This window comes from Leptinotarsa decemlineata, unplaced genomic scaffold, assembly GCF_025532065.1.
Source record: "Leptinotarsa decemlineata unplaced genomic scaffold, Ldec_3_MD MMD2_P_RNA_scaffold_2, whole genome shotgun sequence".
Taxonomy (NCBI): Eukaryota; Metazoa; Arthropoda; class Insecta; order Coleoptera; family Chrysomelidae; genus Leptinotarsa; species Leptinotarsa decemlineata.
The window spans coordinates 15000908-15027734 of NW_027412529.1; the positions used below are offsets into that span (position 1 = coordinate 15000908).

Consider the following 26827-nt stretch of genomic DNA (forward strand, 5'->3'; position numbering starts at 1 on the left):
TCATACGGGATGTAGTATTGCTTACCTTTACTGTTTAATTTGTCATTGAATGGTATTGAGACTTTCCAACTTCAGAAAATACTCAATTTCTCCGACGACAAAGATCTCTTAAAACATGTTGAAAGTTTGTCAACTAACAGATACAGCCACTTTTTTCAACGAGAAGTATTACTATCACCCAGTACACCAAGTACTCTGGATGCTATTTCTAAGGAGTCCTCAAAATATGAGTAATTCATTTCTAACAATATTCCTTCTTATATCTACATGATAGAATTCAGCAAAGTATTGGGCATCTGTACATCATTGATTTTTAGATTCTTTTGTTTACTGTTGCATACTAGTGCTCTTTTGTAATTTTTACAAAATAAAGGAAAATAAAAGCTATTTATTCATCAGTTATTTATTTATGAATTGTGTCTAGTCTTATTTAGTTTTAAAACTTTATGAAAGTGGATGAGCTTTTATAATATATAGGTACTGGTTGAGTTGTTTTAAATTTGTTGATTTTTTATTGCCTGAGATTATTTTTGTACTGTTTCTTTCATTTAGGTTGTTTTTGATTATCTGAGAATATACATTCGTTGTTTGAAAAAATGTTTTTTCATGTTAATAATAAAATATTATTATTTTGTGTCATTAATTTTCCTCTCGAAATAATTAACCTTTCAATGCTATTGAAATTTTCCAGTCAATAACTAAGAAGAATATGCTCCAAAATTCAAATAATAAAATTGGTTCACATTGAAGTTCAAATATAGGTACCTATAACCAAGTTCCCACAGTAGCTTTGTTTTTGATACTGACGACTAAAATCTGTTTTTCACTTGTGATTTTGATATGAAAAACATGATCTTATAGCACCAATATGAGAAGTAAATATATTTTTGCACTAGTCGAAGTTATGGGCTCAGGATTTTTCTGGTGAAGGGTTTTTTCAGAATTCATTATTTTTGTCAGAATTCATTATATCGTCATAGTATTTTTATTACATTTGAGTAACCATGTGGGAACATTACCTGTTTGTAAACAAACCATAGCTACCACAGACATTTTAGTACATCGGTAGCCGGTCGGTTCGACGTGTGTGCTTTGTTCACTAACTCGAATTGATCGCCGTGGTGGTCGTTGGTTCAAGCACCAGGCTGAACGATCGATTTTCAGTTGCTATCGGCCAACTCGTGTTAGGAATCACACGTTAAAAGGTAAGACCTCGTTAATCCTTAGCTCGCACAAGTTTCGATTTCTGAGGGTTATCGTTCGTAGGGGTGCGACAGCTGGAAAAACAAATTTTAAACAGAAATAGGCTGATGAGAAGTGTTTCAACAACGCTCGTGTTTCAAACTTTCACTTTTTTACATTGTTATTCATTAAAGACGTAACGTATAGGTGTTTTTCTAACAATACACTTATATGACCATAATCCGTTTCATAATGATATCCATTATGATACAGATTTTTCATAACGATACAGATTATCAACCAATAGAAACCCATAATTTTTCAATCAAGAATCCTGTTCCTTTGTTTGTCGTAGATTCTAACCTAAGTAACTAATTGCTTTATTTGTCAAAATCAGTTTTCATATTACCTACCTATATTATCAAAATGTCTGAAAACAGCGATATAGAAGGAATACCATCGACTCCAATATTTTTAAAAGATCAGATTAATTACAGTTGTTATATTCAATATGAATATAATTAGAATCTTTATAGTTTTCATATATCCATGATAATACCTTTGAGTTTGTGTTTTTTTAAAAAAATATGAGTTAATTACTGTGAATGTGTTCAATACAAATATAATATTTATATTTTTTGGGAAAGAAAGTTTTTGGCTTTCTACTACTCCATCTGATACAAAAAAAAAAAAAAATGGATGAGAGAATCTTCCAAAGAAAGGAAGGATTAATCAATTTGAAAATAAGTAACTCTATACATGGATGTGTAGATCATGCAAATAAGTAACTTTCAGACACAAACTGAAAGAAAGTCCTCCTGAAACAGTAGTAGAAAGCCAAAAACTTTCTTTCCCAAAAAATTAATCACTCCTAAAAATATAACCCTTTCAAATATAATATTTATAGTTTTTCATTATTTATCGGGTTTAGAAAAACTAGCGTATGCAACTCTCATGTAATGGTTATTAATACACTCGCATATACCATACAAAACTCACCTTCGGATCGTTTCGTATCCCGGTTATTGCTCGTGTCTTAATAACATTACATGATCATTACATGATCGTTGCATAATATACTATTATGGCTTCGGCGCGAATAGTGTAACGATGGCGATAAACTGTAGTTACAGCCTGCTAGGTAGCTATTATCTACAGTTAAAAAGTATAGAAAAAATGCTATTTCAACACTTCAGTAATGATCTGAAAATATCACTTTTCTATCCTGCAAATCATGAGACTTTTGAACAACAATAAATTTTGAAAACGTTAAATTTGTTAACTGATTTCGACAGGTTAACTACAACTCTTCAGAATTGGAATACATTCCTATTTCAAATATGCAAAGTGGTCTTATGAAAAGTTTGTAGGATAATGAACAATATTTATCTTAGTTTTTTATTATTATTATTACACGCTTTATATTAGCTTCACCTGTATGTATGTATGTATGTTTGTATGTACCTACGTTTGTTTGTAATTCTCAAGCTCGGGATCTGTATTGACAGAATTATCGGCATTATTGCTTGATCTATTCGCGGGCAGATGGCGGTGTACGTAACCTCATTGCATTGTCTAAAGATTTGATATTTCTTGATCTATTCGCGGGCAGATACGTAACTATCAATTATTGCTTGAGCTATTCGCGGGCAGATGGCGCTATACGTAACCTCCTTGATAGGTTGTTCCAAAGGAAATTAAAATAAAAACATATTTTAAGAAATATAAGTGTTAGCGAAATTTTGTTCTACAGATGAAATATTTAAATATTTTCAATTACCCGTGATTCACTACAAAAAAAGTTTTGAACGAAACGGAAGATACATTTTGAAATCTAATTCAATTATTTGAAAGCCAACCAGAATATGGATTTCAACCATGAAAACTTTATCGTAAATTGTACCTAGACCTAGAAAATGCAGTTACTTAAATATTTCGAATAATCGAAAAATTTGAATTTAGGTACTTGAAATACAAATCAAGAGATTGGTTTGAAAAATAAAATTATTCAGTGAGAAAATATTTTCAGTCCATTAATATTTTGAATGAAACTTCAAATCAAAACATCAAGACTGAATTGTTTTCTGAAAGTATTACTGCAAATTTCCCCTCTACTTCCAAACGAATTAACTTTTTAGTTCGATGTTCTTTGAAAGCGTGTTTTTTAGTTTTTTTTAAACTATAGTTATTTAGTCCACATTCGATTCATTCCCTTCATTTCTATTTGAATTTTTTTACGTGATTGCTCGGCAAATATTTCTCATATTCAAAATGCCTCCCGATACTGTTCGCTGTCTTTGAACTCGAAAGCTAGTATCAGTATCAGATTCAAAATAAAAGAGAGTTTTGGTCATAATTGCTTAGATAGAATTTAGTTTTTTCTGTTTGTTCTGTTGGCTGCATAAACTGCTAAGCATCTCACCAAAACTAGACGTTCGTTTGATGACTTTGAAAATTATTTATTGCAGAACAATTAAAAATGAGAAACTGCATGATATTCTAATTCTTCTATCCATCCCCAAAAATGAACGTTGTGAAGTTGGTGAATGGCATAGCATCTGTCAAAAATATCCTTAGAAATCAAACATACCTAACACACAACATTCCCTAGATTCCCTAGAAAGTTAATTTTGTCCATAAAATAGTTATTAGGGACCTCTTTTAAAAATTAAGATATGCAGCTGGTATAGTTTTCATTTCTGTACAAGAATTTATATAAATTTCTACAATTAAAGTGATAGAGATTTTTCATGAAAAATGTTGGTTGGCAACTTGAACAAAACTCTCTCATTGAGTGGTGATATTTTTTATTTTTTATAGTTTCAGAATGAGGTTAACTTGAAATATAGGCAGGAGTCATAAACTTTATCATCTTTAAAAAAAGTATCAGCTCAAAATACTAATACATAAATACGTATTTTCCAATTGGCAATGTCAGCGTAGTTCAAAATATCTTTAAAACTGTTTTCAGCTCTGGAAACTTCAACAATTTGTTCAAATTTGAATCACAATTCAATAAAACAATATTGTCGTTTGTGGAATTTGGCACGTCAAGTACGTTGTGATGTTTTACGTTATGATGAATTGCGATTATGACGGCTTACGATTATGATCTTGTAGCGTTATGATGCATTGCGATTTCTCTCCTTTAATGTTATGATGGAGTACATTATGATGAATTGCATGGACCCGTTCCAGAGTATTACTCTTGCAAGTGATATAGCATTTATTTCCTGAACTCTCTATAGTTCTGATGAAGTATATATCTCCATTGAAATTTATCGTTGAATTAACATGAGTAATTCAGTCGTATTTCTATTTCCAAATTATTGAATGAATACTGAATACGTACCCATGACTGAAAAATGTGACAGTTCTGGATTTCAAAATCTGTTCTTCAAAATGCCAACTTGACGTTGGTTGGTGGACAGTGTTACTTGGTGTGTGCTCAGCCACTTTGTGAATGGAATACTTATACTTCATTGAATCGCTTCATCAAGAGTGTCGTAGATCGAGAGATTCTGACCAAATAGATATCCCGGAAAAGGGACATCGCATCTGTCTTCAATTCCTTAAACGTCAACTCTCAATGCAAAATTTCACTGATAGCAATGATATTCCAAAAAAATTCTGGGATAATAAACAAGTATAATTTGCAGCTTAGATATTTCCACTTTTGATATAGGACAGCTTTCGAATGTATTTGTAATATAGCTTCATTTCCACCTATTTTACACATCAATCCCAGAGATTCAATTATCAAATTTACTAACAGAAATTAATAAAATTTCTGTCTGTAATTCAATATTCAATTTGATTACTTGTGTCCTTTCCAGCTCTTGAGAAAGTTTGACCAGTTCATAAATGCTGCGTGGAAAGACAGCATCGATATTGGAAAGATTCCTACATATTTTGTATCAAGATGGATGAGTAGAAGGCCAACAACTATCTTTCCCAAAAATTAATCTCTCCTAATAATATACCATTTCAATTTAAACAGTATAGTTTCTTTTGAGCGGTCTCAATGATGAAATGTTGAAGGTAATGGATTTGTTTGAATGTTACACTGAAGGTTGATTCTGCTACGGACAATGATTCAAGTGATGAGTGGATGGTTGAAGTTTAAAAAAAAAATAGATATTTAAATAGAAAGACCCTCTTCGCCAGTACACCGATAAGGGGCAACTAGAGTCAAGTATACATCATGTCGGAGATCACATTGCTGAAAATATTCAGCATTTCCTCACGCTGCCTCTCGAAATTGAGAGGTTGAAGTATTCGTCTCCAAAAACAGATTAGAGGGGATGGTCAGTTTGAAGCATGGGAGCAAGTAATACTCCCGTTGTCCTCATATTTCATTTGAACTTTTTCGATTACTTCAACGAAGGTTGCCCGATGATCATTGAGGCTTTGAAATTTGAATTCGACTTACATTTTAATTCGATAACTATTTGCCATCGTGTACCACGACGGCGAAGAGGCTAACATGGGATATTATGTAACCGATACCATCCACGCGGCTACAAACGGAGGCACCGTATATAAGTGTTTACTTCTATACGGTGGTTGAGGTACGACGATTTCTCGATCAAGATCGTGCAGAAAAAATACGTACTGAATCCCCAGGGAACGCGAGTAGATGTATAAATTACTCCTCATCTGTTGATCTGATCAGATCTAAATAACGACTCCCTATCTCAACGTCTGGGTTTTTTATTTATATATTCTGTTATTTTGTTGAATTGAATATTTGAAAATATTGAAGAAAATTGAATTTTTTGTAGATTAACTTGCCGACCCACTCTTTGAAATAGTCATCAAATCCTTATGAGGAATGGATTACTCTCAGGGATCTTACTCTGAGAAATTCAGATTACTTCATGATCAATTTGCGAGATAATCCAAATACATAATAATATTTTCATGATATATCAGAAGATAACTAATCAGTCTCAACAACTTCTACAGCCTCCATAAAGCACCCAGAGCATTCTAAGGATTTCTTTTGAAGTTTGAGTACACCTCCAGAAAATGTCAATGCTGACTCATCGTACAAAAAGTTGAATGTAATCACCATTAGTCCTCTGCCATGTTTATATGTCTGTCTGTTTGTCTGTCCAAAAGCAATAAACTCAATAACTATCGATCGGATTGTCATATGGTTTTCACCAATAAAAATCTGTTTAAAATCTATTTTTTCCGTTAACCAGCTGTCGCATCCCTACAAACGACAACCCTCAGAGGTCGAAACTTGTGCGAGCTAAGGATTAACGAGGTCTTGCCTTTCAACGTGTGATTTCTAACACACGTTAGAATGAGATATATCCTAATAAATGGAGATATTCAAGAATGAGGTTTATGTGTATAATTTATTCAGGATATTGTATGTGAGTTGACTGAAATATGACGATGTTAACCGTGAAAAGTCGGGACGGTGGTGCTACTCGATGGAGATTTCATCGATAGTAGAGCCTAATCCTTTCGATATTTACCAGAAAATTCAACTTATCTTGAAGGTCTAAATATCCGCGATGGCTCAGAATGGTAATTTTTGAAGTAATGATTACATAAAATGTGGTAACTGAAAAGCTATTTACACCTGAACTATTTTGATTTCTGTATAATAAATACATTATTTGTCTTGAGGATTTCATGTACAATATATTTTTTACCCTCTACTCCCAACAATTCGAATCGATATCTGGAGCGTTATCGACAAATTGAAATAATCACCCCAGAAAATAAACGCAAAGGGGGAATGCCGAACGGGTGAATAAAAAAGTAGCAATTGCATTTTGACGTAGTGAATGAATCATTCTGAAAATTATAGTTGCATTTTTGTTTTTCGTTCGTGTTGTCTTTAGATTGATGAGTATTCGAGTGAATGAATGAATGGAAATTAATATTTCGAAATGAAATTTCGAAATATTCATCCCTCCTAACTACCTACACGTTAGGTGTAGCTACATACGTACTAGAAAATAAATTAATATTCAGAAAAACGTTCTAGAAAATACGTACTAGAAAATGAAAACATCTCTCTGTATCTGTAGAGTAGGGACGGTTAGTGTAAACTCACAGCACTTAGGCTACATGTGACCCATTGAACATCCTCCCGAGGAGTTGTCCTCCTCCTGTCCTTTCTAGGAAGGTAAACAGGTCACTAGGAGACATATCCTTTATATTGGCAGGTGTAGGCCAAGACTCGCCGAACACACACTCACACTCTCTTTGGCAACCTTGAGGTGTCTCACGGTGGCCTCCGCGAAGGTTTTGGAAGGTGCAGCGACATTATTATCGTTGCGTGGCTTTGTCACCTCACAAACCACAAGAGGAGACTGAATCATCTGTCGGTAACAAATAAGACAGATGGGTATCCGCGGCTAAGCTAAACAGTGGAGACGGGAGTGGGTTAAACAACTTAGCAAATTTCAAATAGATCTTAATGGGCGCCAGGTAAATTTAATCCTCCAGATACCCTAAGTAACTCACAATATCAATAACTTACCAATTAATATTGGAAATGAAAGATAAAGATCCCCAATATGATTTATTCAGTAATCCTAACTTACATGGATTAACCAACAACGCTTCTAAGACAACAATGCGATACTCACACTACTACGCGATGCTCAAATGTCAATACAAGAGCGCGGTGTATATAACCACGAATTCAATCAGCCATAAATTACGGTAGTAACGACGCTCAAAAAAACTACAATACGTCGAGTAAAACTACCACGAAAATTGAGTAGGTGAAATCGTAAATACTAGTATCGGAAGGTAAGACAAACTCGTTTGCGTCGCGTGAGCTCAGGCGTAGGCGCATCGGTGTCAATCAGCAATCGTGAAAGGAAGAATATACCTTAATTTCCGTTTCACAGATGAATCACTATATCAATCTGGTATCAATCAACAAACTCTTTATCAATAAACGATAAACAAACACTATATCAACAGGTTTCAATAAACATAAGGACAACAATTATTCAAATCACTCAGTATGTCACCAATATTCAAATAAATCAATTATAACTTGCGTGCTCCTTTTGGGCCACCCGTTATATGGTGTTAGGCTACCCCGTGGTCCGACGGAAGTGGATCACCCTGTAGTACGGCGGAGATGGATCACCCTGTAGCACCACCTAGATAGATCACCCTGTAGCACCACCAAGATAGATCACCCTGTAGGGCACAACAAGCTGGACCAGTAATGGATCACCAAATAAGATCCAGAAAGATAAATAAAAAAAGGAAAGAAGAAAAAAAAAGGAAAACAGGAAAACAAGAAAACAGGAAAACAGGAAAACAGGAAAACAAGAAAACCGGAAAACAGGAAAACAGGAAAAACCCCTGGCCAAGGGGTTTTCTATACGTTTCTTCGTGTGCGGTGCTCTGCACGGAAGTCCTACTGGGACTTGATGAGTGACTAAGGGCCTTCTGTTTCTTATGAATCTAGAGACGAGAAACGAAGGTTGTAGAATTGAAGAGGTGATGTCATAGCTAAGACCACATGAGAGATGCGACAGTGATTCAGACATACCTAATTTCGGAAATCCTTCCACCTGGCACGAGTTCGGTAACCACCACAAATCCTCAAAAGAGCTTAAGTTTCAGACTGCAAATATCCACACCAAAATGACCAATCAGTCTTCCACTATACAATCCTGACTTGTAGAAATAATCCCCGTGAAGGATGGCACAAATACAACCATATATATCCTACAATCAGTCTGATGGTACCCTTGAACTCCGAACCAAGCTCATCGAAGGCCAACTTCCGAATACTAAGAGACTGCCACATCTGACAGCTAACCAGTTGTTGCCACAGTGCGTCCAATCTACACTACAAGCACCAAGGGGGCGCTGTGCACAACATCATATACCTATCAATTCCTCCACAGCCACTTGAGACAATATCAACAAGTCCATGACCCATCAAAACTCCTTCTCAAAGCAATGCAACCCTAAAACAACCCTTGACAACTTGAGTAACCGATCAATCCTCCACCCGTGAACAACTGTAGAACTAGTTCGGTGTAGTTCGTCGGAACGACACTACGAAAGTTCGGCGGATGTCAACCAACAGCTGTCTCTTAACCTTGTATTAGAATGTTTACAAAAATATTGTTCCAACCTATTTTCAACTATTTACCAATCCTTATTCATGCGATGGAATAGAAACATATAAGGTAAGTCGCCACATCTTACCCATTCAGTACGAATATTTGGACATTCATATTATGCAGAATATTTACCGAAAATTTCAAACAGTATTCAGAAACCAGAGCTAACTAATATTGTTTTTCAGGCGATATGGCTCTAATATGTCAGTAAACCTTCTGGAAGTGATGAATAACAATCTATGCAAGAAATATTCTCGGAAAGGTATAGAGAATACGGCAGGCAACGGCTGAAAAATGATAGGCGAAGTAAACTGAGAAACAAACAATAACAACTATTTCAACCTAGCGCGGAATTTCGGATCTCCAACGTCGATTGGCAATAGGAGAATGCGTAAGTACTGGTCAAAGCAGTTAGTCAGGGAGCATACATATATTCTTGTACATTTCAGGTATAGTTTTCTATGGAACGGAAGATTCCCATTACTATGATGTTGAATGAATAAAATCTACTTGTAACTTAATTACATTGTTAATATCCTTTGAATAAAGATCTTAAAAGGTAACGTAGTGTTTTGAAAGGTCACATAAGAGCAGTTTGATCTAGTGCTAAATTGAAACGTAACAGCTTCTTCAACCTTTTTGGGGGTTTCCCTCCGTGGAGGGAGTGAGGGAGCTTCCTGCAGGCGCAGCCTGTTCCATTTCTGTCCAGCCTCGGTTTTCGCCTCGGTTTTCGCTTCCGTTGTTATTTCTGTTTTTGGGTTTGTTTCATTCATGTGTGATCCCACGAGTAACAAGGGGAGAGTTGGTCACCTCTGGCGGAGCCCCGCATTACCAGAGGTAGGCTGATTACAATGAAGTTTTGCCCAATTTCCCAAGGGGATTGTTCGTGACCGCATATCACCCTGCGGCCATTCAGCTGTCGGCACGATTTCTTACACCTTAGCTTGGGTAGGCTAGTCCACGGTGGCATGTTTTGCAAAGGCTTTCGGAAAGTATCAGTTCCCCTCACTCTACTTATTTCTGCTACTGACCAGGAGTCAGGCGACTCCTGGGTATCCCATTACCCATTACCTGGGTATCCTGAGCTTTACGGCTTTTCTCAGAGAGTTAATGTAAAACTGTCTGACAGGGATTCTTTGGACTATTCTTTGAAATATTTTAATAATATATTGTACTTTGATGATTTTTGATTCGAAGATACGGGGCGAAAAAAATTTCGACAATAACAGTTTCAATTATTTTGAAATTTTATTAACGTAGACGAAATAAAAGTATACACTGGACCTGTCAAGTAATAAAAAATCTAAGAATTCCGTTGGTACCTATCAACAACATTCCGATTACAGCAAAGGGCTGCAGACATTCAATTTGCCGAGTGTAACGCAATTAGAGACGATCCTAGTATTTTTGAAAGAGTTCGGGAGTCGACGAGGAGAAGATTGAAGCAGGGCTGGTCATTTTCAACAGTACTTGTAGATGAAGAAACATAACATGTCATTTTTGGTAATGAATTGTTATTGTCGAAATTCTTTTCCGCTCCGTATCTCCGAAACAAAGTGCCCTACCAAAATCAACAAAGGATGAAATATCTCTAGAATAGTTCATGGAATAGTCTCTTAAAGTTTGGCCGCATGTTTAATAAACATCCTGTACAACCCCAACAATGAGGAGCAGTAGTAGAACATTCCGCAGCATTAGAAATTATTCTGAAATGATAACCCAGTATTTTTAGAATTTTCAAAATTTCTTTCCTTGTATTTTCTTATTTTTCTTTCACGCCAAAAAATCTGAGATATTTCATTCTGTTTACTTGATCTAGATCAGGGGTCTCCAAACTACGGCCCGCGCGCCAAATCCGGCCCGCTAGTGTCATCAATCCGGCCCGTGACAGCCAATGATTTACTGTCATCAATCTGGCCCGCGACAGCCAATTATTACCTAATTGTTGTTACTATTGCTGTGATGAGTTGAAGAAGAAAACACAGAATGATAATTACTCGGTTTTATTTACTTGCAAAGTAAAACTTAACGACAGAAATGATGACAAAGAAAACTTAACTTAAGTATCTAAGTTTAATCATATTATTAACTAACAAATAATTGAAATGAATCACAGTAAAACATAAACACTAATGGGATTTATGTAATTGTGATTTTCCACCGACAATACTTTGTAGTTGTGGATCAATTTTACTTGTACCAATCAAAAGAGATTTAAGATGCTCATCGGTTAATTGAGATCTGTATACATTCTTTGTGTACTTCATCTTGGAAAACGTTTCTCACTCAAGTAAGTAGTACCAAAAACAGAAAACAACCCACGAGCAAATTTATGCAAATTATCAAATTGTTCCAGTGGAAGACTCTAATAAAGTTCCAACAAAGATGAATTTTGATATTTGTTCTTAAGCATATCACTGCACCGTAAATCAATAATTTCCATTTGGACTTCCGGAGCCAGGGTTTCAATGTCAGAATCAAAATGATTTTGAAAAAGCTTAATTTCATTCGCAATGGCATCAAAATCTGAAAAACGAGTATCAAAATTTATCTTCAAAGCACTCAAAGTTTCGATTGAAAAATTGACGGGAAATTCAGTCTCTGTAGTGTGGCTGAATATTTCACATGTTTCAAAATGTGTGAAACATTTTTTACGTAATTGTGATTGAAATAGTATTATTTTCTGCCTGAAGGATTTGATATAGGTGTATAAATCAAGGAGAAGATGATTTTCTCCTTGCAATCTCAAATTCAGTTCGTTCATATGATTTGTCAAATCGACATAGAAGGCTAACTTCCACTACCATTCACTATTTTCTAAATCGGCAAAAGGGCGCTGCTTCTCATTTAAAAATATTTCGATCTCTGCTCGAAGTTGAAAAAAGCGCTTAAGGACTTTTCCGCAACTAAGCCAGTGTACGGCAGTATGATGTGGTAAATCATTTTCTCCAATCTGTTGAATGAACTCGCGGAATTGTCGGTGATACAGCCCAGTGGATCTGATGAAGTTAACAACTGATATGACTGGTTTTAGAACTTCAGACATATCCAAACATTTTCCGCACAAGGACTGTTGAGGAATGATACAATGTAAGACTAATGGTTTTGAACCACCATCATTTTCTACAGCCTTTAACACAAGTGCAACTACTCCTTTATTTTTACCATACATATTTCGGTCTTTTTATAAATGGCATCTTCAACTCCCTTAAAAATATCTGCCCCAGTTGTCGTGCCGTGAATACTATCAATATCAAGAAGTTCTTCATACACTCCATAGCTTTTATCTACTCCGCGAATAAAAATCAACACCTGAACAGTATCTGACACATCCATTGACTCTTCCAATGCTAGAGAAAACCACTCATGATGTCCATTTGTGACAGACAGTTGAGATGATATATTTTCTGTGATGTCTTGCACCCTCCGAGCCACGGTGTTTGCTGACAAACTGACACTTTTAAATAAATTTACCTTTTCGAGGCATATTTCTTCGGATACTGCAATCAAGCATTCTTTTATCATTTCTCCATCGGTGAATGGTTTGCCACGTTTTCCGGCGTTTTCTGGCGTGAGTTGCAGAGTCTTGTTAGTATTCGCTTTGGTGAACAAAGATTGCTGCGATTTGAGTCCGCATTTCAAAGCTTCAAATTTTTCCTTCCGCAAAATTCCTGTATACTTGGAGTAACTTTTAAGATGTTTCGATTCATAGTGTCGTGTAATGTTATAGTCTTTGAGAACAGCTATGGTTTCATTACAAATTAAACATAGCACCTTATTACTAGACTCAATCAATTTTTCTTGGAACGTTCTGCATTCACTGTCGATTTTTCGCTTCTTTTTCATACTAACAAATCACACATAAAAACAATAAGTCAAATCAAAATACTTTTATTGACGGGTGTTACTTTATTTCACAATAGACAGTTTCGCTTCCTTCGCCACTCCTACGCAGACTAACTCGCAGTTGCGCCGCTAGCTTTTTTATATGCAATTATTACTGCCATCTTGAGGTGATCGGAATACACTAGCTAGAACCAGAACTTTCTCGAACCAACGCGGTAATTCCAAATATTCAATTACGCCTAATGTCACCTAGCGGGTAGCTGAAAAATATAGTACATAGTACCACTACTCGCCACTAGATGTCGTTAAGTGCCACAATACACAATAATATTTGAAATGCAAAAAAAGCGTAAGTTTGCTTAGGTCACGCACTTTGCGACTATCTTAGTCTAGAAATATAGTTGAGGGCAGAAATTGGCCCTTGGAACAAACTGAAAAAATCATTATGGCCCGAAGGCTTCAAAGTTCGGAGACCCCTGATCTAAATGATCGAGTGTTTTCTCAATTTCATCTTTATCGCAACTAATGTCTTGGATAGTCTTCTCCAGATTTTTTTGTATATTCAGTTTCAGATTTATGATTTATAAAATCTGTACGTAGTTCTCCAGTTTTGTTTTCGAGGTCCAACAATTTTTTTTCAATAGTTTTCATCACGGCATCCGATACATTGTTTACCAGTGTTTTTATGAAAGATTCGTCCTTCAGGCATTAATTCAGTACATTACTTTCAAATTTTTCTTCTATTTCACGTGTGATAACCATAATGACTTCTTGCAGTGAGTATGGCACCGATTATTTTAAATTTTTGAACTAATTTCCAATTTATATCAGTTATATAGCTGCAAGAGTCCTAAGCCATTCCTTATGGAAAATCATGTGCAAATTTAAGCAGGTTCATTCCGGCGTTTTTTGGACCTGCTCAAATTTGTACTTGTTTTTCCACAAAAAAAATTACTTTGCAATCTTTCTGACATGTTATTTCTTTTCAGGTCTTTATGCCCAATATAATTGTTATTTCCAGCTATTCTCCTTTAATTCTTATTTCTTATTAGGTTTTCAGGAATTTCAAATCATTTCATATATCAGACAATGGAAGTCCGAACCAATGAAAATCATCATGAAACATTGTCAATCACCTTCAAACAAACTTTCTAAAGACTTTCGTTCTAGCCATTCGTACCGAACATGATATAAAGATTCGTGATTTTAAACATTACAAGACTAATGCAATATGTCGGGAAGAAAATAGTAGGTACTGATAAAATCAAGATGAAATTTTTCCTTGGTAGGGAAATGAAATTGGATCAAACAAATCCCAATGTCAACATTGTGGATATTCATATGAAAACTAAAAAGTTGTCATTTGTTTGGACATTTCAGCAGATTGTAATACTCGTTCTTTGAACAGTACGAGTATGCTTCATTCGAACAACTAAATTTTATTCATGACTGTATGTAACAGTATTACCACCGTCGAACGAAATTGGACGCAGTTAGATGAACTTGTGATTCAACACCAGACAGCACTAATTCGATTCACCGGGTCTCATCAGTGGTGCTAAGCAGAACCACTGAACTGTCTGACAAAAGACAATGATACCAACGGCTCATCTCTCTGTATGCTGTGTAGTAAACTGCTTCCTAGTAGTTCCATGGCACCTGCCAAGTTGAGCTGACATTTAGAAATTGTTGTGTGAGCCACAATAAACCCCTTAAGGGTTTATTGTGGCTCACACCTATTCATAGGTAATTGATCAAATAAACCCAGCTTCTTAACGAAGCCGATTAGTTTATATGGTGGGTGGTTTTTCAGGACAAATAGTGAGAGTACGGCTCTGCTGAACTCTAACAACCCGATTGGGCCCCCGTGGGGCAGGCACAAAGTATGTGCTCTGCTGTTTCATCATCAATGAGATACTCGGATTGTCAAGGTGCCAGATTCCTACCTTGACACCCGCGACAACTTTCCCATATGAGGGTTTTTGCCTTAGATTCACCCGTGCAGGGATTTTTCGCCTCTGGTTTTGATGAATCACCACTTGAGCGCAAACGTTTATTAACCTGCTCATAATTCAATAAAAGTGGACATAACAAAATGTATGCTCGATGAAAAATCTGCAAAGCTTCTTTCTACTGTACCGCTATCAAACGATGCTGTTTCACAAAGAATTCATGTTCTGGCCAGTTACGTCTAACAACAACTAGTTGAGTCGACTGATAACTCTGGCTATATCTATCAATTTATCAAGAAGTAACTGTTACATTGTACTTTTATCATGCTTTTAAACATTATTGTTTTATTGTAGGATTTTGTCAAGTATTTCGCTTTCCAAAAAGGTTCCGTCACAAAAACAGTTTGAGAATCGCTGATCTATGGAATCAACAGAAAATCGTCTGTCTTCTTTATTATCAACAAAAACAGTCTTTTGAGAACAGTTCAGAGGTTCAGCCTATCACAGCTAACTATTCCATTACAGAAAAATTGAGATAATTTATTAAAAAAACATCGAGTTTTTGTTGTTGTGCCAAAGCACATTGTATGAAATTCCTAGATATGAATCAGATCAATAGCGGCAATTGTGTTGATTGACGATATTCAAACGAAAATTTTCTACGGCTCTGGATTGAGAGTAGAAAATTATGGCCTTCAGGACCACCAGATCTGCCATTTACTGAATAAATTATATCTGGTAACACCTGGAGAGTGGAAATCTAAAGATCAAAGCCAGTCATGAGAAGAGTCAATATATTGAACTATAAGTAATTTTATTTCCAACAATTTTCAAGAGATAGTTGAAATTTTGAAAAATAACTATGTGATTCATTTCTTCAATCGTTTCAGGCCCAACCAGAATCCATTTTCTGCCATTAAGTTGAATGTAAATTTAGAAAGTTTTAGTGGAATTTGAGTTTTTTCTACAGGAACCAATTCAAAATGCAATAAGAGGTGGAAAAACAACAGTTTCGTTTCTAAAAGAGCAAATCTAGACCCTATACAGAGTCTTGGTCCCAGTCCGAAAGGCATGTAGGTGAAAGGGTCAATTTTTCTTTTATTTTCATCACTAAATCTTTCCGGATCAAAACGTTCTGGATCTGGATAATATTTGGGATCATAATGTATTCCTACTGAAGGTATCATCAATAATGTGCCTTTTTCAATATGTAGAGGTTTTTCACCTGCATTCTTTGCCTCTATCGTATAAGGTTTCGTACAAACTCGGTCTGTTGATATAGTACTTGGCCACTTCCTCAAAGATTCTAAAATAAAATTGAATTAATTAATGGATGCTATTAAAACTCACCCTTTCCATTCATTGTTAGTTGTGGAGACCGCATTTTGATTATAATATAAAAACATAAGCTCTCACGGTAATAAAATCAGAGTTATGGTCAAATGGAACTTGTGGTACAAAACGTTCCGTCTGCTACTGCGCCAGACATCATCGATGGTATGTGGGTTGACTGCGAGGACGAAGGTTATATTTTGAAGTCTCAGCAACGACTGATTGGCGAACTCCGCCCGAGAATACCTACCACAGAGAAGCGACAAAGACGGCCATTTTGTGTCCCTGTTTCGTAAACGCATGCGTCAACTTGGTTGTCTCCCCGTCATTCTCGGGCTTAGTTGGCTCCATTAGTCTGTGAGCACTGAGCAAACATAATGAAATATGTTACAAAAGGTACCTACCTAACTCGGTATACATTAAAATTATGCTATTTAAGCAAGAGTTTTCAGGAGGTAATTAGTTTTGAAGAATCCATCGTGAGAGAAATCAACTACTTCTCAAGTTCTAGGAATTATAGACGTCTTAGCAAGTTATTGACTCTTCCAACAAAACGATGTTTGCAAAGAATATAGGCCGGGCTTGGAAAATTCAGCAATATTTAAGGCACTTGAAATCAAAATTAAAACAATGCACGAATAGGACAAGCGATGTGTGATATCTGTAGATGAGATGGCTTTAAAATCCAATCTTTTTTTTTGATACAGGATGTGATGAAATTATTGGTTTAGAAGATATTGGAGAGGCAAATAAGAGGAATTTCATATGTAGAAATATTCTCGTTATTATGACTAGAGGACTTTATTCTCCCTGGAAACAACCGATTGCTTTTTCTCATTGAATCACAGCTACCAGCAGAAAATCTACGTGATATTTTGGATAAGTGCATTTCCAAATTATCTAATATAGGTCTGCATGTTGATGGCATTGTGAGTGACATGGCCTCTAACTTTCATGAATTGTCAAAGTTATTAGGGGTCACTTTAGAAGAATCTGAATTTGAGTAAAAAACTTGTTTATATTTTTGATCCATTTGATAAAAGTCACTAGAAACAATTTTTTAGAATATCCATTTCATTTTGAAGGTAAAAGTACATCTTGGTTTTTTGTGCGCTCTTTTTATGAGCCATAGGCAATTTTATAGATTCGCACCAAATCTTACCAAATCACAAATCAATCCAAACAATTTTGGAAAAATGAAAGTGAGTCTATCAACACAAGTTCTAAGCCGTACAGTTGCCAATGCATTCGTGGCAATGAACTTACTTCCTGCTTCTTCTTTTAGTACAATACACGTAATAGATACATTCAATAACCTTTTTCATTAGTTGAATTCGTTTTCTTTACGACATTCCTGTAAATAGAAAAACGTTTTAGAAGGTTCGAAATTCCAATTAGATTTTTTTGAAGAGGTTTTTTAACGTTTTTGAAAAACCTTGAAATTTTCAATTCAGAGGACAAAAATGTCACGAATCGAGTATAAATATTTAAAAACGAGACGACTCAATTCAGATTGTCTTGAACATTTTTTTGGTGCTGTAAGACAACAATGCGAAAATAATGTTAATCCGACCCCCATACAATTTCAAAGGGCATTCCGGAAGTTGTTTTGCCAAAATAATTTTCATTCCTATCATATGAATTGTAGGAATAATTCAGATGATTTGTTAATCAGTATACAATCCACAAACGTAAATGATATATTTATATCAGATGAGAATCACTTTTCTTCAGCCCTTGCCCTTCCGGATTATGATTATAAAAATGAAGATATATGTGCTCAGAATTCATTCATTTACGTTTGTGGATACATTTTGAAAAAAGCTCTCCAAGTTCATACATTTTATGTGTGTTACTCTTCCAGCACGAAGTGCAGGACTTTGGATGTAAATAATCTGTTAAGCTATTTTTAAGCTTATACTACGAAAAAAAATGTTTGGAAATTTGCGCTCACCACCAGATGAATTCATTAATTTTATATATCAGTTGTGATGTTTATTTAACAATCGATTTACAGAAATTTCTACTAGGGGAGCAGTTTCGAATATATTATTCAAGGATGTCGATTTTGTTCATCCTTGTGAAAATTTTCCAAAAATGTACATAATTAAGCTATTCATTAGAATGCCAAAGGTAAAACTGTAAAAAGGAAAGTTAAAATTCTGCCACATTTTTAAATTGAGAGGTTTTGGTAAAATATCTTGTTTCATTATTTTTTCATTCGGAACCTTACTCAGTTAGAACCCTCAGATTGTATTGACATTGTTGATGAAAGTTTAAGTTAAGATTACATAAAATAACAAAAGTCACTTCTATTCATCCTTAGTGGACTCATTTATTTCAGAGGATATAAAATTATTTTATAATATAAGCATTATTCTATTATCCTAAATTTATTTTGATTTTCTATCTAATGAATTGGATTTACAAAATAAAGTAATTAAATTTATTTCTTAAAAGCCATTTCATCATAAATAATAATAAATTGGCCACATAGTTGAATATTTTCTATAATTACTGGGAAAGTTGTTCAATTAGCAATATAAAAATTGAATGGAGTAAGGTGCCCTTCAACTATAATTTTTTATTTCACAGTGAGCCCACGTACTATACTAGAACGTAAGAGTATGTATTTTTATTAGTGTATATCGCTGAGGAGTCATTTTTCTCAGTGAACCAGGTTGTCTATCACTCAAAAAAATCTTCGGTTCAGAGTTGGGACACCGATCATCGAAGGATCCGACGTTAATGTCGGTCGGTAGCCAAGCGGTTCGGCGTGGGTGCTTTGTTCACTTACTCGAATTGACTGCCGTGTTGGTCGGTGGTTCAAGCCCTAGTCTGAACGATCGATCTTCACTTACTGTCGTCCAACCCGTGTTAGGAATCACACGTCAAAAAGTAAGACCTCGTTATTTCTTAGCTCGCACAAGTTTCGACTTCTGAGGGTTGTCGTTCGTAGGGGTGCGATAGCTGGTTAACGGAAAAACAGATTTTGAAAAGATTTTAGATAGATTTTTTTTTCTCTGTGGTAGGTATTTTCGGACTCCGTGTTCCATCGTCTTTATGATTTTAGCAGTTGGTGGGGATGACGGTGTTACATGCTCATCCTGTTCGGTTCGCACTTTTGATGGGTTTTCTATGTTGAAGGGATTTTTTTCTGGTCTATTTCATGATTTCTTAAGTATTGGATACGTTATGTAGACCCGTATACCTTCTTCTCTGCTGTTGAGATCATTGAAATGTTCATAGATCTCAATGGATTTTCAATGAAAACGTGAGTGATAATGCGTTGATTAAAAAACAGCCTATTCTTCGTATTTTATTATGTAGTCCATTACTATTGGAAGATGTTCTGTCATTGTGAATTTCTCCGATTGCGTAAGGCGATAACGGCACTTGTATTCTTCTATCCTGTTGTTGATGCTGCGCTTGAAAGTTCCAATGATAATTACTAAACTAAAAATTTTCTTGCTCTTTTTGATTCAATTTATCGATGTTTATCAATATGCGAACACCAAGAAGTATTTGTTTTAGGTAAATTCTATTTGAGATAATTCAGTCCAATTTGAAATTTTCCTGATTGCCACTTTATTTCTTCCTTTTTTTGTTTTGTATTGATCCCATCATTTCTTGTTATTTTTTCTTGTATTTTTTTCTTTGACCTATCCCAAAATAATTTGACATTTTGTTAATGACATATCAGTCAATACTGTCGCCAAGTTCACTTTGAGGTTAGAAATACAGAAAATATAAATTACTATCGCTTTCTCACCTGATATAACCATATCCATATATTTCATTTTCAATATTGCTTCATATGTTACTTCTTCTCCACATTCCGCCAGTGTCTCTTCAATTTCATCTCTTAGTTTCTTTTGAATGTCTGGATGGACAGCCAACTCATGAGACATGAAGCACATGAGCGAAGAAACCGTGTCAAACCCGGCAAAGAAAAATAGCACAGCCTGAGCTGTGATATCTAGGTTAGTTAGTTCGGAGGCGTGCCCTCCTTCTGGAAAAAAACGAAATCAACTTTGTATTTTGAGATTTATTTTAGAATTTACAAAGAAACTTTTCGATAGTTCGAAAATTATCCCAAGAACATTTATATTAACTTCGATTTTTTTTATTTCAATTATTTCTATTCTGAAATCCTGATTTCACCCCTTTTGACATTATCTTTTCAACTGAACACAGAAAAATATTTGTGCTTTTTCCAGAACCTACGACTTATACGATATCGTGTAAGTAAAATGTTGAAATGTCAAAACCTACAATATTGCCATATTGCCAATATTGCCATAGAGTCTGTCTGACACATTTTATTGGGAAATAGCGCTATCAAGATTGACACTATGACATTAACCCTAGTGCGATTACTTGAAACAGTTTCTAATGTAATTTTTCCTCACTTTAACCTCCGGCAATTTCAATAGGATTGATAAAAAATTTAAAAAACACGCTTTGATAGCAACAAAAACAAAAAATTGAAAATAATTCGAAACTAATTCAAGATTGTGTTCTACATCGGTAATAAGTCCTATGGCTTGATGTATCTGTTGACTTTTGATAAGTCTGAAATCAGAATAACTCTATTTACAGAAAATAGATCTGGTTTAATGATTGGGGTACCCAAACAAATTCATGACTTTCTGTAGAAAATACATTTGATGAACCTACAAAGCTACGAAAATCCATACAGAAAAAATTGAAATAAAAATATCGCAGTAAACTCTCCTTTCATATACGAGCGAATGAGCATATAGATAATTCAAAAAAATAATTAAAGGAACAAAAATAATTTTTTTTGGTGTTTTGATGAAGACGATGACTGAAAAATAAAATGAAATTGAAGTCAACATTTCCGAATATCAATTTTTATTGTTGATCAAAGAATGTGAACATTCACGGCCGGAGATAGCTGTGTCTAAGCTGTTTTCCGGGTTTTTCACCGTGGTCTGCAGGTTTTTATGCATGAAGTTTCAACTACTACTGTGGTAGATATTATCACAGGGGATGAGATAACGGTCGATGTGCTCGATTTGCTGGTTATACCTTTTTTTGGGTATTCTCTATGCCTACGGTTTCTTAGTATTTTTTGGAGAGCAAATGGGTCGTGAGTTAACAACAAAAAATGAGAGGTTAAAATTATTTCTAGTCAATGAAAGGGCGCCAATTAGTTTGAGCTCATACTTGAGAATTTAGACAATATATAATCAATCAACTGATAAATCAATCATAATTAGAAATAGATGAAATAGATGAAGTGTCAAGAAATAAAAGAATATTGTTGAGACTTATAATATCTTCAAATAAACATTTTACATATATACAATGAAAAAAAATTATCATGAATGATTCGCAGAATGTCCCCAATTATACCAATAATTTTATATATATTATTGGGCTGTTGTTTAAAGAATACTCCTTGTCATATGGTCGAGCTTTCGAGAATGTTTATTCCCTTTATCAAGACATCTACAAGAAATTTTAAAATATTGCAACAGAATTGTAAAACAGATGGTAAAAATGTACTTACTAACTTGAGGTTATAGTAAAAAGTCAGACGTGGCAACGGGAAAAACAAAGTTAATACTTTTCATCATGTAGAAAAGTGTCACACATTCAATTTAAAGTTACAGAGAAAAAGTATAAAACACTTTTTTCATTTAATCATTTGAATTTTTTTTTTATTTTGTAGAGATAATGTTCATAGCATTCGCATATGAATGATCATGCTTTACAGCATAAATATATATCTTAATGATATATTATATATGATCTTTCAAGCTTTGAATGTAATTTTTAAAAGAAATGAAAAATGAATTTCACACCTTGCCAAAATCATCTGCAAACCTGATAGTTGAAAAATTGTGGACTCCATCTATAAATCATGTCCTAGATATTGATATTGGTACTCGGTGGACTCAATAACTCTGATCACATATATAATTTTTGACCAATTAATTCTCTATCCCAATATCTTTCTCGAAGAATGTTGTGTGAAATAGGAAAACGAAAAAAAAAGAGAAAAGATACCTGGAAATGGAACGAGGATTCATAACAGATTGACTTGAATTAAAGAAAGAAATCTTACCTTGGATTTTGTGTGGCGTCAAGGTGAGATTTAATATTTAACTTTCACAATAATTCTGTTGAAATACTTTGCATTTAACAAAACTCGTTGTTTGAATTTTTTTTCAAATCCATAAAATATGTATCAAATTCAACAATTTGAAATTTCTTGTATGCACTCAACAGTTTTTTGATAAGTCCTTCTTCGAATATCGGAAACCAAAGTCCCCTTATTAATTCTCGTATTTCTCCAGCAGGAACAATTCGCAAAAACGCCACGGGTTTAAATAGAAAAGGATATACCAGTGAACCTTAATAGTTCGAATTGAATCATTCAAAGATTGGGGTATGGTTGAATGAATTCTATCATTATTTTTCGAATAATTCGTAAAGATAGAGACTTCTGTTATGTGAAAAGTGAATACTCCTTCTATCTATTTTAGATTTTGCTGAATATAAAATTTTACAGACATCGAAACATTTTAATAGTGTCTGCATAATAGAATTATTCTAAATACGATGTATACTTGGTGTCATACAGGCTGTCCTACTTATTTGATCCTCTTTTAATTTCATCTACAAGTAACCAACTGTGACAAATTGAATTGTTACATGGTATTTGACTCGGGTGACGTAGCTACGTTTCTCCTAATTGGATTCTAACCTTGTTTATGTACAATGAAGAATAGGTATTAGGATTTCATTAATGTTAATTTCCTCTCTTTTTCTTTTGATATTATCTCTATGTTTTTGAATTTCAATTGCTTTCCTATATAGTTTTGGATAGTAATTTTGAGTTTTATCTAGTATAAGTGTAGGTATCTTCGAGTGAGATAATATGAATGACTTCTTTTTATGATCATTTTCGGCTACAGCTGATTTGTAGGTTTGTCTGAGGCGACAACTTCTGTTGTATTCAGAAAGATGGGTACCCATACTGACTTTTTCTGATAGTTTTCGTTGTCCTGAATATTGGTCTCAGCATTCTTGGATGTTCTTGTGAACAGACGTGGTACATGGTACATTGGACCACAGGGTATACAGAAAATCAATACAGACAGAAAATTACCCTTTACAAAAACGCTAACTACCAGCCACAACGAAAAAGAGATATATTATTGAAACGTTAGTTGAAAGAGCACGGCATATGTGTGAACCTAAGGTCTCTCTGAGGAACTCAACCACGTAAAATATTAATTCAAAGGAAATGGGTACATCGATGGAGAATTCGAGCGGCCATAAAACCCAGGAGAGAACGTCGAAGTAATCCCAGCTAGCGTATCACTTGTAGCTGCGGGTTGGTTTATATTGGAACCAGGAAGAGAAGTATAGGTACTTGTCTTTCTGAACACAAAAGAAATTGTCATATTCGATAAACCGACGAATCAGGTGTAGCCGAACATGCTCTCACAAATGGCACTCTCAGTATCTCATTCGAAAATATAGTAATACTCCATAAAACTCAAGAATACTATAAATGAGTGTTCACAGAGGCAATAGAAATTCAAAAACACACAGATACTTTCAATAGAAAAGAAGTGGCAATGACCATTAATAAAATCTGGCCACCTGTCCTCAATTGTACACAAACAAGGTCGGGTAATACAATGAAGAGAAATAAGCCACGCTGACCTATGATAATATAAAAGTGGAGTCAAATACCAGCATTGTAGTTTCTGTGTTGAAACACCGAAACAACAACTTGAGCAATTCGACCTTTGCGTTATTGCCTTTGATAATGTCTACCGCAGTATTCAAGGAAAAGTCGACCAAAAAACTTGCAGACTACGACAAAAAGACCCACAAAATAGCTTTGACACAATTTCTATTGTTATTTCATTTTCATTGGAAGTCGGATTTTTCCTAACTTTATAATTAATTTCAGTTAATTTTTGTTAAAACTCCAGTAAAAAATTATTCATTACTATTTTGAGTATAAGAATTCCTTGAGGAAACAATTTAATTTACATTCATTTTATATCACTTTCCTTTGAGAATGTCCTAAACTTTTCGAAAAACAATATTAAGTTTTTATTTTGGTAAATATGATACGAATATCACATACTCACCAAAGTTAGCTTTCTCAACTGTGGCAAATCCTGTATCCACGCCAGAGTTCTCTTTTTTGTGAGGTCCTCTTTTTCTCGCTTCCATCAATAAATGAATCATATCAGGTCGTATTATATTATTTTTTTCCCGGACTTCTATGGTATTATCAACCAGATCGCAAAAGAATCTGTAAACTACTGGATCCATGAATGGTATCTGCAGATACTGTAACAAATTTCAGTTTGGGACATGAATATGAAAATCATTAGGGCATTCATCAAGGATCGATTTTGGGTCGAATTTCACACTGGTTATTAGTCAACTATTTGTTCAGTCGAATCACTATGTGGATATACGGAATATGAAAGTTTCACAGTACTTTCATTCCCAAATGAAAATCGAATCCATTCAGATAACACAGTTAACTGAGATTTGAAGCTATTTCATTGGAGGCTTTGCACTAAACTTCTTTGTAAAAAACCCTGAAATATTGGTATGATATGTTGAAGATAAATTCGGAACACTGCAACAATATTCTGTATTGAAACTGATACCAGCAAAGAACATTTTTGCTTTCACATGTTCTGGGTTGCATCAAATTTTTGTTGAATGTATAACATTCTATAGGAATTCCAGCAAATGAGGTTGTGTAACAAATCCCTTTCACCATAGAGTCTATCGTGAACTATTCGCAACCGAGCAAGACCTAAATACTTCTACATATATTTTTATTTGTAAACTGCATTCAATACTAGCACAGCTTCCTTCTGGAACTCTTACAAAAGAGGTTCAATTGGATATGGTTTATGGGTCATTGAATCGTAGAATTAAAGAGAAAGTTCCACGTGATAAAATAAAAACTTTTAGTGAACTTTTGACAAAGTCAAGATTTATCGTTCGTTGCCAATACTGTAAAAACATACGCCACACAAAAGATGAATGTAGGAAACTTTCAAACAGAAATTCTCAGGACAACGGAAAATCTAAAATATCTGCGCGCGAGCAGAATAATACCCGTGATTCGAACACCGCTCGATTTAGTTTGTTTAAATCAACATCAGATAGTATTTCTCGGAGTGATATCAGTTCCCCATTATCATGCTATGGATGCTGTGTGATAGGATTTATTCGTACTTATTGCCCTCCATGTAATAATATTGTACGTTCTCAATGGAATTTTACAGCATCAACACGCTCATTGCCCCTCGTTCCAAACCAATTATTATTCATGTAGACATTTTAGGACATCACGGTCAAGGTCTCATAGACATAGCGGCAAAACAGAGTGTTGCTAGTGAGGCATTATATGATATTTTGGAACGTGAAGGCCAAACATTTTCTGAAGAAAATATTTTGGTGAAGTTTGCTGATGGTTAAGGTGAAATGGAGAATGTCCTTGTAACCTGTGTTGACGTGAAAGTCAAAGGCATGACTATACCTATCAAATTTATCATCTTCCCAGATGCGCCTAATAAAACTCTCTTTGGCATAGATTTCATACAGGATGCGAAACTTATCCTAGACGCTCATAATAAGAAGTGGTACTTCTGAGAAAACCAATCGGTTTGCTACGAATTGATGTTTGAATCTGCCACCAATTCTTCCGATCTCGCTTCCTACTCGACTTCCGAAGGCACCATGCTTACAGATGATAAACGTTCTCGAGTCGAACTCTTTCTGAATATAGTCAGTCTGGGTAGAGAACCGACTGTCTATGCACAGCACCACATCAACACTGGCGATCACCCTTCGATTGCCTTACCTCCATATATAATGTTCCCAGCTGAGAAGTCATTATTGAAAACCGATCGACTGTTAGCTGAAGGCATAATAGAAGAGTGCGAAAGTCCGTGGGCCGCACCGATCGTACTCGTTCCTAAGAAAGATGGTGGAATTCGACTATGCGTGGACTATCAACAGTTGAATGCCATAACAACAAGTGACTCGTATCCACTTCCGCGAATGGACGATTTACTCCATGCAGCCAAAGGAACATTATACATGGGCATCATTGATTTACGATCGGGTTATCATCAAGTAAGAGTTAACAAACGTGACAAAGATAAGACTGCTTTTGTTACGCCCTCAGAGACAGATCGTTACCTTTTTATGTCGTTCGGATTGAAAGGAGCTCCCGGAACATTTCAACGATCAATGGACCAATTTCGACATGGTCTCGGAAGTGTCGTGATTCTCAGTTATTTGGATGAACGTTTGAAGAACACCTACAAGAGTTGAAGCTCGTGTTTGATAGATTTGAATTAT

General features: G+C 35.0%; 1 protein-coding gene across 1 annotated transcript in view; it reads right to left on the bottom strand.

Moving 5' to 3' along the window:
- Positions 1-15885: 15885 nt before the first annotated feature.
- LOC111504278 (cytochrome P450 9e2) overlaps positions 15886-26827 on the bottom strand; it is a 40487-nt gene continuing 29545 nt past the window's right edge. The window contains exons 5-7 of the mRNA XM_074184164.1: positions 24583-24787; positions 20211-20450; positions 15886-16412 (exon numbers count right to left, since the gene is read on the bottom strand). Of these exons, the coding sequence (XP_074040265.1) occupies positions 15976-16412; positions 20211-20450; positions 24583-24787 (882 nt within the window). The 3' untranslated portion in view covers positions 15886-15975. The remainder of the gene's footprint in view (positions 16413-20210; positions 20451-24582; positions 24788-26827) is intronic.